At 40.3% G+C, this 16,174-nt stretch overlaps 1 protein-coding gene across 1 annotated transcript in view; it reads left to right on the top strand.

The window, feature by feature from the left end:
• The window catches only part of LOC126188365 (cyclic nucleotide-gated cation channel beta-3-like), a 318,171-nt gene that overhangs the window by 179,458 nt on the left and 122,539 nt on the right, over window positions 1-16,174 (top strand). The window contains exon 5 of the mRNA XM_049929963.1: window positions 10,239-10,403. Within this exon, the coding sequence (XP_049785920.1) occupies window positions 10,239-10,403 (165 nt within the window). The remainder of the gene's footprint in view (window positions 1-10,238; window positions 10,404-16,174) is intronic.

Below are 16,174 nucleotides of genomic sequence, written 5' to 3'. Positions count from 1 at the left end.
CCAGAACCGATCGCGGTCCTCTGGTTTGGAGCTGAGTGGAAGGCTTAAACCAGAGGCTCAGACGATTCTGCGGAGATCTGGGGTGCAAATTTCTCGACCTCCGCTATCGGGTGGAGAAATGTAGGGTCCCCCTGAATAGGTCAGGCGTGCACTACACGCCGGAAGCGGCTACAAGGGTAGCGGAGTACGTGTGGAGTGCACATGGGGGTTTTTTAGGTTAGAGAATCCCCTCCCTAGGCCCGACAAGACGCCTCCTGAGACGCGGCAAGGTAGGAGTAGGCAAAATGCAACAGGGAATAACAATATTAATGTGCTAATAGTAAACTGCAGGAGCGTCTATAGAAAGGTCCCAGAACTGCTCTCATTAATAAACGGTCACAATGCCCATATAGTGCTAGGGACAGAAAGTTGGCTGAAACCAGACGTAAACAGTAATGAAATCCTAAACTCAGATTGGAATGTATACCGTAGAGACAGGCTGAACAGTGAAGGGGGAGGCGTGTTTATAGCGATAAGAAGTGCAATAGTATCGAAGGAAATTGACGGAGATCCGAAATGTGAAATGATCTGGGTGAACGTCACGGTTAGAGCAGGCTCAGACATGGTAATTGGATGTCTCTATAGGCCCCCTGGCTCAACAGCTGTTGTGGCTGAGCACCTGAAGGATAATTTGGAAAATATTTCGAGTAGATTTCCCCACCATGTTATAGTTCTGGGTGGAGATTTTAATTTGCCGGATATAGACTGGGAGACTCAAACGTTCATAACGGGTGGCAGGGGCAAAGAATCCTGTGAAATTTTTTTAAGTGCTTTATCTGAAAACTACCTTGAACAGTTAAACAGAGAACCGACTCGTGGGGATAACATATTAGACCTTCTGGTGACAAACAGACCTGAACTATTTGAAAAAGTTAACGCAGAACAGGGAATCAGCGATCATAAAGCGGTTACGGCATCGATGATTTCAGCCGTAAATAGGAATATTAAAAAGGGTAGGAAGATTTTTCTGTTTAGAAAAAGTGACAAAAAGCAGATTTCAGAGTACCTGTTGGCTCAACACAAAAGTTTTGTCTCAAGTACAGATAGTGTTGAGGATCATTGGACAAAGTTCAAAACCGTCGTACATTATGCGTTAGATGAGTATGTGCCAAGCAAGATCGTAAGGGATGGAAAAGAGCCACCGTGGTACAACAACCGAGTTAGAAAACTGCTGCGGAAGCAAAGGGAACTTCACAGCTAACATAAACATAGCCAAAGCCTTGCAGACAAACAAAAATTACGCGAAGCGAAATGTAATGTGAGGAGGACTATGCGAGAGGCGTTCAATGATTTCGAAAGTAAAGTTCTATATACTGACTTGGCAGAAAATCCTAAGAAATGTTGGTCTTATGTCAAAGTGGTAGCTGGATCAAAACAAAATGTCCAGACACTCTGTGACCAAAACGGTACTGAAACAGAGGATGACAGACTAAAGGCCGAAATACTAAATGTCTTTTTCCAAAGTTGTTTCACAGAGGAAGATTGCACTGTAGTTCCTTCTCTAGATTGTCGCACAGATGACAAAATGGTAGATATCGAAATAGACGACAGAGGGATAGAGAAACAATTAAAATCGCTCAAAAGAGGAAAGGCCTCTGGACCTGATGGGATACCAGTTCAATTTTACACAGAGTACGCGAGGGAACTTGCCCCCCTTCTTGCAGCGGTGTACCGTAGGTCTCTAGAAGAGCGTAGCGTTCCAAAGGATTGGGAAAGGGCACAGGTCATCCCCGTTTTCAAGAAGGGACGTCGAACAGATGTGCAGAACTATAGACCTATATCTCTAACGTCGATCAGTTGCAGAATTTTGGAACACGTATTGTGTTCGAGTATAATGACTTTTCTGGAGACTAGAAATCTACTCTGTAGGAATCAGCATGGGTTTCAAAAAAGACGGTCATGTGAAACCCAGCTCACGCTATTCGTCCACGAGACTCAGAGGGCCATAGACACAGGTTCACAGGTAGATGCCGTGTTTCTTGACTTCCGCAAGGCGTTCGATACAGTTCCCCACAGTCGTTTAATGAACAAAGTAAGAGCATATGGACTATCAGACCAATTGTGTGATTGGATTGAGGAGTTCCTAGATAACAGGACGCAGCATGTTATTCTCAATGGAGAGAAGTCTTCCGAAGTAAGAGTGATTTCAGGTGTGTCGCAGGGGAGTGTCATAGGACCGTTGCTATTCACAATATACATAAATGACCTGGTGGATGACATCGGAAGTTCACTGAGGCTTTTTGCAGATGATGCTGTGGTGTACCGAGAGGTTGTAACAATGGAAAATTGTACTGAAATGCAGGAGGATCTGCAGCGAATTGACGCATGGTGCAGGGAATGGCAATTGAATCTCAATGTAGACAAGTGTAATGTGCTGCAAATATACAGAAAGATAGATCCTTTATCATTTAGCTACAAAATAGCAGGTCAGCAACTGGAAGTAGTTAATACCATAAATTATCTGGGAGTACGCATTAGGAGTGATTTAAAATGGAATGATCATATAATGTTGATCGTCAGTAAAGCAGATGCCAGACTGAGATTCATTGGAAGAATTCTAAGGAAATGCAATCCGAAAACAAAGGAAGTAGGTTACAGTACGCTTGTTCGCCCACTGCTTGAATACTGCTCAGCAGTGTGGGATCCGTACCAGATAGGGTTGATAGAAGATATAGAGAAGATCCAATGGAGAGCAGCGCGCTTCGTTACAGGATCATTTAGTAATCGCGAAAGCATTACGGAGATGATAGATAAACTCCAGTGGAAGACTCTGCAGGAGAGACGCTCAGTAGCTCGGTACGGGCTTTTATTGAAGTTTCGAGAACATACCTTCACCGAAGAGTCAAGCAGTATATTGCTCCCTCCTACGCATATCTCGCGAAGAGACCATGAGGATAAAATCAGAGAGATTAGAGCCCACACGGAGGCATACCGACAATCTTTCTTTCCACGAACAATACGAGACTGGAATAGAAGGGAGAACCGATAGAGGTTCTGAAGGTACCCTCCGCCACACACCGTCAGGTGGCTTGCGGAGTATGGATGTAGATGTAGATGTAGAGAGGTTTAGGGAAAGGGGTACAGTTCAGAAAAGTCACCCAGAATCCTGGGTCAGGCTAGACTTACCAGATGGGATAATATATGAAATATAGTGTAATTGATCACATAATTAATCTTAACCATACTATTCTTTCAGTCAGCTTATTGTTGTTATAATTATGTTACAAATATTGTTGCTCTCTAAATCACTCTATGTATAAACTCGTATGTAATATATCAAACCCAACTTATTCTATATCATTTGTACAAACTATGTAGTTAGTCATGATTTACAGGATAAGTAAAGAAAAAGAAATACCACTTAATAACTCCCTTTAATTAGTAATAAACTGAGTTTATACACCTTTATAAATACTGGTACATTAGAAAGTTAACAACAAGAATTCTTATGATGAGAGTAATATGTTTCCAATTTGTGCATAGTTGTTTTACTGTGACATACATTAGAAAAGTAATGACAATTCTATTATCGTCAAAAGAATGTGACTTTACATTTGCACATAGCATTTGAACATTAATGACAGTTGCCATATAGTTGGAGAGATGTGCTTTCATGCTGTTGTTGTTGTTGTGGTCTTCAGTCCTGAGACTGGTTTGATGCAGCTGTCCATGCTACTCTACCCTGTGCAAGCTTCTTCATCTCCCAGTACCTACTGCAACCTACATCCTTCTGAATCTGCTAGGTGTATTCATCTCTTGGTCTCCCTCTACGATTTTTACCCTCCACGCTGCCCTCCAATACTAAATTGGTGATCCCTTGATGCCTCAGAAGATGTCATACCAATCGATCCCTTCTTATAGTCAAGTTGTGCCACAAACTCCACTTCACCACAATCCTATTCAATACCTCCTCATTAGTTGTGTGATCTATCCATCTAATCTTCAGCATTCTTCTGTAGCACCACATTTCAGAAGCTTCTATTCTCTTCTTGTCTAAACTATTTATTGGACATGTTTCAGTTCCATACATGCCTACACTCCATACAAATACTTTCAGAAATGACTTCCAGACACTTAAATCTATACTCGATGTTAACAAATTTCTCTTCTTCAGAAACGCTTTCCTTGCCATTGCCAGTCTACATTTTATATCCTCTCTACGTTGACAGTTATTTTGCTCCCCAAATAGCAAAACTCCTTTACTACTTTAAGTGTCTCATTTCCTAATCTAATACCCTTAGCATCACTCGATTTAATTCGACTACATTCCATTATCTTCGTTTTGCTTTTGTTGATGTTCATCTTATATCCTCCTTTCAAGACACTGTCCATTCCATTCAACTGCTCTTCCAAGCCCTTTGCTGTCTCTGACAGAATTACAATGTCATCGGCGAACCTCAAAGTTTTTATTTCTTCACCATGGATCTTAATACCTTCTCTGAATTTTTCTTTTGTTTCCTTCATTGCTTGCTCAGTATACAGATTGAATAACATCGGGGATAGGCTACAATCCTGTCTCACTCCCTTCCCAACCACTGCTTCCCTTTCATGTCCCTCGACTCTTATAACTGCCATCTGGTTTCTGTACAAATTGTAAATAGCCTTTCGCTCCCTGTATTTTACCCCTGCCACCTTTAGAATTTGAAAGAGAGTATTCCAGTCAACATTGTCAAATGCTTTCTCTAAGTCTACAAATGCTAGAAACGTAGGTTTGCCTTTCCTTAATCTAGCTTCTAAGATAAGTCATAGGGTCAGTATTGCCTCACGTGTTCCAATATTTCTATGGAATCCAAACTGATCTTCCCCGAGGTTGGCTTCTACTAGTTTTTCCATTCGTCTGTAAAGAATTTGCGTTAGTATTTTGCAGCCATGACTTATTAAACTGATAGTTCGCCAATTTTCACATCTGTCAACGCCTGCTTTCTTTGGGATTGGAATTATTATATTCTTCTTGAAGTCTGAGGGCATTTCGCCTGTCTCATACATGTTGCTCACCAGATGGTAGAGTTTTGTCAGGACTGGCTCTCCCGAGGCCATCAGTAGTTCTAATGGAATGTTATCTACTGCCGGGGCCTTGTTTTGACTCAGGTCTTTCAGTGCTCTGCCAAACTCTTCATGCAGTATCATGTCTCCCATTTCATCTTCATCTACATCCTCTTCCATTTCCATAATATTGTCCTCAAGTACATCGCCCTTTTATAGGCCCTCTATATACTCCTTCCACCTTTCTGCTTTCCCTTCTTTGCTTAGAACTGGGTTTCCATCCTAGCTTTTGATATTCATACAAGTGGTTCTCTTTTTTCCAAAGGTCTCTTTAATTTTCCTGTAGGCAGTATATCTTACCCCTAGTGAGATGAGCCTCTACATCCTTACATTTGTCCTCTAGCCATCCCTGCTTAGCCATTTTGCACTTCCTGTCAATCTCATTTTTGAGACGTTTGTATTCCTTTATGCCTGCTTCATTTGCTGCATTCTTATATTTTCTTCTTTCATCAATTAAATTCATTATTTTTTCTGTTACCCAAGGATTTCTACTAGCCCTCGTCTTTTTACCTACTTGATCCTCTGCTGCCTTCACTACTTCATCCCTCAAAGCTACCCATTCTTCTACTACTGTATTTCTTTCCCCCATTCCTGTCAATTGTTCCCTTATGCTCTCCCTGAAACTCTGTACAACCTCTGGTTTAGTCAGTTTATCCAGGTCCCATCTCCTTAAATTCCCACCTTTTGGCAGTTTCTTCAGTTGTAATCTACAGTTCATAACTAATAGATTGTGCTCAGAGTCCACATCTGCCCCTGGAAATGTCTTACAATTTAAAACCTGGTTCCTAAATCTCTGTCTTACCATTATATAATCTATCTGAAACCTGTCAGTGTCTCCAGGCCTCTTCCATGTATACAACCTTCTTTTATTTTTCTTAAACAAAGTGTTAGCAATTATTAAGTTACGCTCTGTGTAAAATTGCACCAGGCGGCTTCCTCTGGCATTTCTTACCCCCAATCCATATTCACCTACTACGTTTCCTTCTCTCCCTTTTCCTATTACTGAATTCCAGTCACCCATGACTATTAAATTTTCATCTCCCTTCACTACCTCAATAATTTTTTTTATTTCATCATACATTTCTTCAATTTCTTCATCATCTGCAGAGCTAGTTGGCATATAAACTTGTACTACTGTGGTAGGCGTGGGCTTCGTGTCTATGTTGGCCAGAATAATGCGTTCACTATGCTGTTTGTAGTAGCTTACCCGCATTCCTATTTTTTTTATTCATTATTAAACCTACTCCTGCATCACCCCTATTTGACTTTGTATTTATAACCCTGTATTCGTCTGACCAAAAGTCTTCATGCTATAATTACAAAAGTCCATTCAAAACATAAAGATTAGAATAATAGACATTGGCTACCCTTTCATTTCATAATGGATCTTGTTTTTGTCTTAAAATGGGACTTTGTGAAATATTTCATACAGTTTTTATACTGTAAGCCCTTCCTTTTTTGACCTGGTCACATGTTTTTATCTTACATCAGTCCCCTAATCACCCACATATTCCCTAATATCCAGCAAACCTTGTTGTTAATTTACTCATTATAAAATTTGGTTAACATGATGTAAATATTATTTAAGCAGTCATCTGAGTGCCTTATTATGTTTATATTAGCACACCATAACATAATTTTGTGATTGACTATCTTGTCAGTTCTTCCCCTTTTCAGCCTGACACTGCTAACATACAAAAAAAGTCCTGAACCAGTGCTGACTGAAAAGGAATAAACTGTTTCCACCAACTTTACTTAGTTATGAGAATCTTTTGTTGATTAGAAGGCACAGATATATCACACTCTAAAGCAATAATATGTATCACCCCAGTAACTTCCTATGAAATCCTTAACAATGTTCATATTCATAGTAGTTCCTGATTTTCTTATCACTATCAATTCTACTTTTTACATCACTCTCCTTTTCTTGATTTTTCTGTGGTAACTTGAAGGATACCATCAGATATATTTTTTTTATTTATTTTTTTATTTGGTATTATAACACTGACTGTATCTATATGTTGTGGATGGACAATGGAAGTTAGCTGGGTAGGTGGAGCAATTTATCGCTCTGAGATGTATTCCACCTGACTACCATTATGACTAAACTGAATGCCGGAATGTGATATAACATGAGCTGCATACTAACATTAATGTATCGGTAACAGTGGTTACTCACTTGAGAGCCTTGGCGCCACATAGATTGCATTAAATCAGGAGTGCAGTGGGTCAACATCCCCCTAACATTTGTTAAGTGTCTTAAGCACCCCAAATCATGACCTTTACATTTCTAGAAGGTGTTTGGCTCTCAAAGATAGTCCTACTCTCGCACTCCTGATGCAACTCACTTTAAGCAATCTTGGGAAGCAACAAATCGACCAAGTAATATTGTACTGAAAAAGGGTGTTGCAGCAAATAAGACAATGGACCTACCATGATAAGTAAACCGTAATACAGAGGCATAGTGTCCTCCAACAAAGCACATGTTACACCTGCAAGGGATTGCTATTACAGTAATCTTTGGCACCTTTTAGTTAATCTGAGAGCACACAAATGACCGAGTATCAGGCTAACGTCTTCCCTTACATGCCTTACAATGACACATCTCTCATTTATTTTCATAAATTATCTTCACAGTGAATCAGGCTCTATCCTTCAGAACAATTCAATATACATTAGCCCCTTCTAGTTCGGCTATGAAGAAGACAAGACGAAAATTTTCAAGGACTCTTCAATGAACTGGCGTCAAGTGCAGAACGGAGCGCATAATGCTCTGTACAATGCAGAGGAGTAATTTGTGTGAACACTGCGTTCACAGTGGCTGATATCCATCAGGAAATTAGCTGTAGCATCGTTTAGCTCCAACTCTGGAGAAACGAACCAACCAATTAGTTAAATGTTCTTGAAAGAACTGAGAGAGCATTATAATAGGCACGCTGCTCTAAACATGCGCGTTTTTATTGCCACATTCTAAGACTAGGGATGAGCACTTGTACTCTATCTTCTCTTTACATACATAGCATTTAGGCACAGGTTTTACTCACCAAGCAAGGTGGCGCAGTGGTTAGCACACTGGACTCGCATTCGGGAGGACGACGGTTCAATCCTGTCTCCGGCCATCCTGATTTAGGTTTTCCGTGATTTCCCTAAATCGCTTCAGGCAAATGCTGGGATGATTCCTTTGAAAGGGCACGGCCGATTTCCTTTCCCATCCTTCCCTCACCCGAGCTTGCGCTCCGACTCTAATGACCTCGTTGTCAACGGGACGTTAAACACTAATCTCCTCCTCCACAGGTTTTACTCAGAGTTAAACAATTAATTTTGCACTACCACATGGGAATTCTAGTGATTCAACTATGACAAACACTCACCCACCTTAACATCACCACAGTACACAATTAGATTCGTTTAACTGCATTCGACTTTATGGCCATCTTGTGTATATAAAACTTTGAAAACTTGGTGGAAATTCACACCAGTGCCGAGCCATGCAAGAAAGCACTTACTCATGCTGATCAGACTGCATCTTGATTGCGATACATGGTTATACCATTGTTCTAAAGTTCATCACAGTTCCAATGAGATTTTGTATCACACAATCAAAATCACTGCCTTGCATATGCTTTTACTGGCATTTTAAATTATGGAATAACTGGTTGCTACTCAGCTGCTATTCCAGACACTCAGATCTGTGCCTAGAAAGCCATTTGTACTGTAAAATTATATACTGTAAATGTACTTACTGATTAAATAAAGTTAGCATTTCATTGGAGCTGTCAGATATGGGTCTGTCCCTCGTGAAGGACCCACAGCAACTCTTCTGAGCGAAAGCGTCAATGCCAAAACTCGTGCTCCCCCTCCACTTTATTTGTACCTCTACACCGATGAGTAATCATGTCGATACTCGTTTCATCAACTAATGAAGGCAGGTAAGAGAGGAGATTATTTTCTTAAGTTCTGTCCTCAATTACATGCTTTAGATTACATTTAAAATATATTTTTCTTAACGTGTAGGGTTAATAACAAGTGGAACTATTTTCTCTCAATGCCAATATCTCGCAATATTGCCATTGAAGTTCTGCAGTGGGGGGAGTGGGGTGGGGTTCACTCAGCATTCACAATCCTGTGTGCTGTGTGATACCAGTAAACTATTATTTCACAGAAATTGTTCTAGAAGGTACTAGAAACCTATCATTTTCCCACGCAACTGGCATCCCCATCTACATCCGGCCATGTCTACCAGTACGCCTTCCTGCTCGAGATGACTCAGAGCCTTCTATACTGATTGTTCGATGTATACCTGCCCACTGCCTTCTGCATACTCTCATTCATATTTACCTTGATTAATAACAAAAATATATTAAATCACATCACCTTATGGGTAGCATGCAGGGGCAGTGGCAAGGGGGAGGAGGAGGCTAAGGGGGCTATAGCCCCACGCCCCCATGGAGTATCATATTACAATGGGTAAAATGACTTTAGAAATCAGCGAATATATTACTCCAACAGATTCAATCTGTAGCAATATAGGTTGGAATGTATTCCAAACACATTTTAAAAAAAGAATAAGAGCAGCAAATAGTTTACAACCTAAACCAATAAATATCATTTGACTTAAAAAAGGTGTCTTATTATTTATTAATACACATTTTTTACCCTGAACTCCAGAACAGTTACCAAAAAACTACTTTAAGCAACACCTAATTTTACCAATTTGTCAGTAGAGGACCCCAACTCTCCTTTTGTTAAGCCATATTTCATTCCCCCAAACCACCGCCCCCCCCCCCCCCCCCCCCCCCCCGCCTATAATCCCCCCTATCCCTTCACCGACTTCTAGAATCGCCCCTGGTAGCATGAATTACTTTGGACTTTGGTTTAAATTTGTGTGAAGCCCTTACATGATTATTATTATTAAAATTACTATTGAAGCCTTTAAATAAAATTGCAGAATAGAGTGAGTGTATTTATATTGTACTATGTAATGTAGTTGCTATGTTACAACAGAACAGTTAGATATAAAAATAATTTTAATTTTGTGGAATATGGATTCATATTTAGCAGCATTTAAATTTATGTAAATTGGTTGTGAAATTGCTTTTTTAATTACTTTTATGCAAGATGTGTGCATGACTTTTTGAAGTGTGACTGGATTTCAGGATGGCACTGATGTTTCACCCAAGCTGAGGCAGAAAGTCATGCAGTATTATGACTATTTATGGAAAAAGAGGTACAGAGTAATAAACAGCATAAAGTTGCCATTCTTGCCTCAATCTATAATGAGTGAAATAACTTTGGACCTTTCTTGGGATTTATACAAGCATGTAAGTAAAATAATATAAGTATACCTATTTTAGATCACGTTTAATTTATACAACATTTTTGAAAAACACAAGCAGCTATTGCCTTTTAATTTTGTCAGAAAAGAGTTTTTTTCTTTTTCTTCCCATTCAGTGGAACATTATAAGAATGTAGCAGCACTTTCTTTTGTTTAATACCTTCAGCAGTTCCATAAAGCTCCTGCACAGTGCTAAACAACATTTGAATACAAAGTTTATTTTCCTCTTACTAAGTGTTGCAGGAGAAAATTATTGGTGAGCCTGTATGTTGCGATAGTGTTTCCTGTAAATCACTTCAAATGAATGTGATGACTGGTTCCTCCAGCATGACTGTGGCATATTTTTTTGCCCTATATATTCCACCATCCATGAACCATGGACCTTGCCATTGGTGGGGAGGCTCGTGTGCCTCAGCAATACATATAGCCATAGCTTAAGTGCAAGCACATCAGAATGTATATCTGTTGAGCGGCCACACAAACATATGGTTCCTGAAGAGGGGCAGCAGCCTTTCCAGCAGTTGCAGGGGCAACTGTCTGGATGATTGACTGATCTGACCCTGTAACATCAACCAAAATGAACTTGATGTGCTATTACTGTGAACAGCTGAAAGAAAGAGGAAACTACAGCCATAATTTTTCCCAAGGGCATGCAGCTTTGCTGTATGGTTAAAAGGTAATGGCGTCCTCTTGGGTAAAATATTCTGGAGGTAAAATAGTCCCCTTTTGGATATCCGGGCAGGTACTACTCAGGAGGTCATCATTATCAGAAGAAACAAAACTGGCATCCTACATTTTGGAGAGTGGAATGTCAGATCCCTTAACTGGGCAGGTAAGTTAGAAAATTTAAAAAGGGAAATTGATAGGTTAAAATTAGATATATTGGGAATTAGTGAAGTCCAGTGTCAGGTGGAACAAGACTTCTGGTCAGGTGAATAAAGGGTTATAAGTACAAAATCAAATATGGATAATGCAGGAGTAGATTTAATAATGAATTAAAAAATAGGAACATGGATAAGTTACTAACAACAGCATAGTGAATGCATTATTTTAGCCAAGATAGACATGAAGTCCACGCTTACCACTGTAGTACAATTTTATATGCCAACAAGCTCCGCAGATGATGAAGAGATTGAATAAATGTATGTTTTGTGTCATCTCATTGCCAGTGTCGAGTCTTGTACCATGGGAAGCAAGGAGAGGATGTTATTTTGTGGCCAGTAGCCTCTTTCTACAACAGAACTACACCCTTGTATTAACAGGGCTCTCTATTCATAAGAACAAGAAGTTATTTATCTTTAAGCAAGTTGTTGTGGTACAAGCTCTTCTGTAATAGTCAATGTCAGCCTCACTGCTGATAAAGTACAAGTCCCATTATAAGCCTGTGATGTGCACTGACAAACGCCAACTAGAATAGGGACTGAGGTAGTATCTGAGCTTACTGCAACTGACTCTGTCTGTGACTGGGCTGACTATCTGTGACCGAATGGTCCTCCGGTACAGGGCAGCGATCTAAATACTGACAGTCGAGAGGATGTTGGTGGCCTGTTGCCTGCAAGTATGCCTTTGAAATCTCTCCTGATAGGCACACTTGATTCAGTGCCTAGTATTGATCTTCTTGCAACCTCTTAGCCAACCAGTGTGCTGGCGACAGCTTAGCCAGCACATTCCTCCCTCCCTGAAATGCCACACCATTATTGTGTAGTGAGGCTGCAAACAACAACAGGGAGGGTGGCAGGATGCTGGACATAGTGACGAACTGGAAGCCATAGCTATGGAGGATGGCATACTCCCGACTGTACCACGCCATCTGGCTTGTGAGGCAAAGGAACATCCTCTGAAAAACTGCTGCCAGAGCACACGCCCAGGCCTGAGGTTGTGTTCTGAGGCAATGACAGTGTTGATGATGGCGACGGCGGGTCCAGGTCCATTGGGTCGGCGAGCAAGGACAGCAGGGGTGAGGGCGCATTGTCCATCCTCTCCTCCTGGGGTGCACTTGTGTCACCAGTAGTCAGCTATGAACACCATGCAGTCCCATGAGGCCATGAATCTGGGGAAAGAAAAGCAGCAGGATCACAAGGCAGGAATTTGGTTCTGGTGGTGGTGGTGCAAACCATCGGAACCTACAATTAAGTAAATAAAAGAGCTAAAGTGTTCCTGTATCACACCTCTTTCCCAGCACCCATGGTTGCCATAAACCCTGAAAATAGTAAGATTCCACAGCACAAAGCGATACTTGTGGACCATTGATGGCGCTTGTTGCTGCGGTGGGTGTAGCAAGTGTAGCAGCATCCGATGGCGGTGGCCAGACAGAAGTTCCGCCAGTGATGGTCCGTCTTATGGGTGTGAGTGATAGGAGGAGAGAAAGAGTTGCAGCACCTTTTCCCATTCGTAGATGGTGCAAAGCTTTGCCATCTGTTGTTTGAAAATGTGTACAAAGTGTTCTGCTTCTCTGTTGGACAGTGGGTGAAATGGAGCACTTGTTAGATGACGAATGCCATTTCATTCACAAAACTGTTCAAAATCACATGGAGTGAACTGTCGTCCATTCTCTGACACAAGTACTGTTGGCAAACCTTTGATGCAAAATATGGAGGACAACACTTGAATGGTGCTACATGATACGTTAGAGTTCATAGCCATCACAAATGGGAACTTGCTAAAAGAGTCTACCACTATGAGCCAATGAGTGTTCCAGAATGGTCATGCAAAGTCAATGTGCACTCACTGCCATGGCGATTGAGTCTTATTCCAAGCTGAGAATGTCTGTGGTCGAGCAGATTGGTTTTCCACACATACATGACACTTTGACATCTGTTCAATATGGGCAGCCATGCCTGCCAAGTGCAGTGCCATTGTGCTAATTGTTTAGTGCAAACAGTTCTGCAATCTCCTTGGTTGAGCAATTGCAACACATCCTTTCGAAACACTTTGGGAATAAGCACATCCAATTGTCCACTGCCATTTTTAACTAGAATCATGCCCTGTTCAACTGAAAAGTTGTGCTTGAAATGGAACCACCTTCCCATTACTATGTGCAGATCTTAGTGTCTACTTTCGTTTTCATGCAAATTGTGTGCAGATCTTAATTATGCATTTTACTATGTTCAGATCTTAATGTCTACTTTCAGATTTATGCCAGTTGTTAACCAGATCTTATTATGCATTTTCTAGTGTGACAGAATTATTGATATTGATTTTAGTGGTTACATAATTAATCATCCATTTCCAAAGATGTTAATGTTTTGTCAATTGTTTGTTCTTTGGAGGAGATGGGTTTTGGAGGGAAGTTGGAACAGCAGTTGAATGCACGTGGCTGGTGTTGATGGAATGATTGGACTTTGAAAATGTTTTGTATTTTTCATGAATAAATGACGATGACTCAAAATTCTGCAGATTATTCTTGCAACAAACACATATAGGAAGACCAGGTGCAGCAACCTACATTCAAAGGAATTTAGGATAAGGAATCCTTAACCAGCAACAAAGAAACATGTGCTTAATTCTGTAAGTACCAATATTACTATTCGATGCACTCTTTAACATTGATAGTAATTGGAATGCTTCCCAAGGTAGAGGGAACATTCATGCTGACATTCAAAGTATGGGTGCACAACTGAATTCTGGGTACTGTTCAGTAAATGAGACCAAGACGTGCAAATGTCATGCAACAAAATCTTGAGATCTAGGTCTATTTCTGTGGTCTGTGCAATTTTTCTGTAGTGGAAGGGAAAATTTTCCAGCAATTGAGAGTCCTGTGCATCGATTTGGCAACAAGATGTGGCAGATGCATCAAATCAGAGTCTGGGCCGATTGGAAGGTGAGATGGACAGGAATTGCAAAATGGCTAAGAAAGGATGGCTACAGGGCAAATGTAAGGATGTAGAAGCATATATCACTAGGAGTAAGATAGATACTGCCTACAGGAAAATTAAACAGACCTTTGGAGAAAAGAGAACCACCTGTATGAATATCAAGAGCTCAGATGGAAAACCAGTCCAAAGCAAAGAACGGAAAGCAGAAAGGTGGAAGGATTATATAGAGGGACTATACAACAAAAATGTACTTGAGGGCAATATTATGGAAATGGAAGAGGACATGGATGAAGATGAAATGGGTGACATGATACTACATGAAGAATTTGACAGAGCACTGAAAGACCTAAGCCAAAACAAGGCCCCAGGAGAAGACAACATTCCGTCAGAACTTCTGACAGCGTTGGGAGAGCCAGGCATCACAAAACTCTTCCATCTGGCAAGCAAGATGTATGAGACAGGCGAAATACTATCAGACTTCAAGAAGAATATAATAATAATTCCAGTCCCAAAGAAAGGAGGTGCTGACAGGTGCGAAAATTACCACACTATCAGTTTAATAAGTCATTGTTTCAAAATTCTAACATGAATTCTTTACAGAAAAATATGTAGAAGCCAACCTCAGGGATGATCAGTGTGGATTCTGTAAAAATGTTGGAACATGTGAGGCGATACTGACTGTATGACTTACCTTAGAAGATAGGTTAAGGAAAGACAAATCTATGTTCCTAGCATTTGTAGACGTAGAGAAATGTTGAATGTGTTGCTGGAATACTTTCTTTCAAATTCTGTAGGTGGCAGGGGTAAAATACAGGGAGTGAAAGGCTATTTACAATTTGTACAGGAACCAGACAACAGTTATAAGAGTTGAGGGGCATGAAAGGGAAGGTTGAGAAGGGTTGTAGCCTATGACTGTTGTTGTGCAATCTGTGAATTGAGCAAGCAGTAAAGCTAACTAAAGAAAAATTTGGCATATGAATTAAAATACATGGAGAAGAAATAAAAACTTTGAGGTTTGCTGATAACATTGCAATTCTGTCAGAGGCAGAAAAGGACTTGGAAGAGCAGTTGAACGCAATGGACAGTGTCTTGAAAGGAGGATACAAGATGAACATCAACAAAAGCAAAATGAGGATGATGGAATGTAGTCAAATTAAGTCAGGTGATGTGGAGGTAATTATCAGGAAATGAGACATTTAAGGAGTAGATGAGTCTTGCTATTTGGGAAGCAAAATAACTGATGATGTTCAAAGTAGAGAGGATATAAAATGTAGACTGTCTATGGCAAGGAAAGCATTTCTGAAGAATAGAAATTTGTTAACAGTGAGTATAGATTTAAGTGTCGGGAAATCGCAAAGTAATTGTACTGAGTGTAGACATGTATGAAAGTGAAATATGGACGATAAATAGTTTAGACAAGAAGAGAATAGAAGATTTTGAAATGTGGTGGTACAGAAGAATGCTGAAGATTAGATGGGTAGATCATGTAACTAATGAGGAGGTACTGAATACAATTGGGGAGAATAGGAATTCGTGGCACAACTTGAGTAGAAAAAGGAATCGGTTTGTATGACATGCTCTGAGGCATCAAGGGATCACCAATTTAGGTTTGGAAGGAAGCATGGAGGGTAAAAATCATAGAGGGACATCAAGTGATGAAGCTAAGCAGATTCAGAAGGACATTGGTTGAAGTAATTGCAGTAATTACTTGGAGATGAAGAGTCTTGCACAGGATAGAGCAGCATGGAGAGCTGGATTAAACCAGTCTCTGGACTGCAGACCACAACAACAACTGTGGCTTTATAACTGATTGCTCCACTTTCAAATATGTTAATGTGTACAGAACCTCCATTGACATTGGTAACTAATTACTATAAAATGAGAGTAATTTACCAACCTTGTGTGGAAAGTAATTTACTTGATGAAGTTTTGCAGTATTGTT

This window comes from Schistocerca cancellata, chromosome 5 (assembly GCF_023864275.1).
Source record: "Schistocerca cancellata isolate TAMUIC-IGC-003103 chromosome 5, iqSchCanc2.1, whole genome shotgun sequence".
Classification (NCBI taxonomy): Eukaryota; Metazoa; Arthropoda; class Insecta; order Orthoptera; family Acrididae; genus Schistocerca; species Schistocerca cancellata.
Note: the sequence above shows the minus strand (reverse complement) of the source record. Positions and strands in the feature narration are given on the sequence as shown.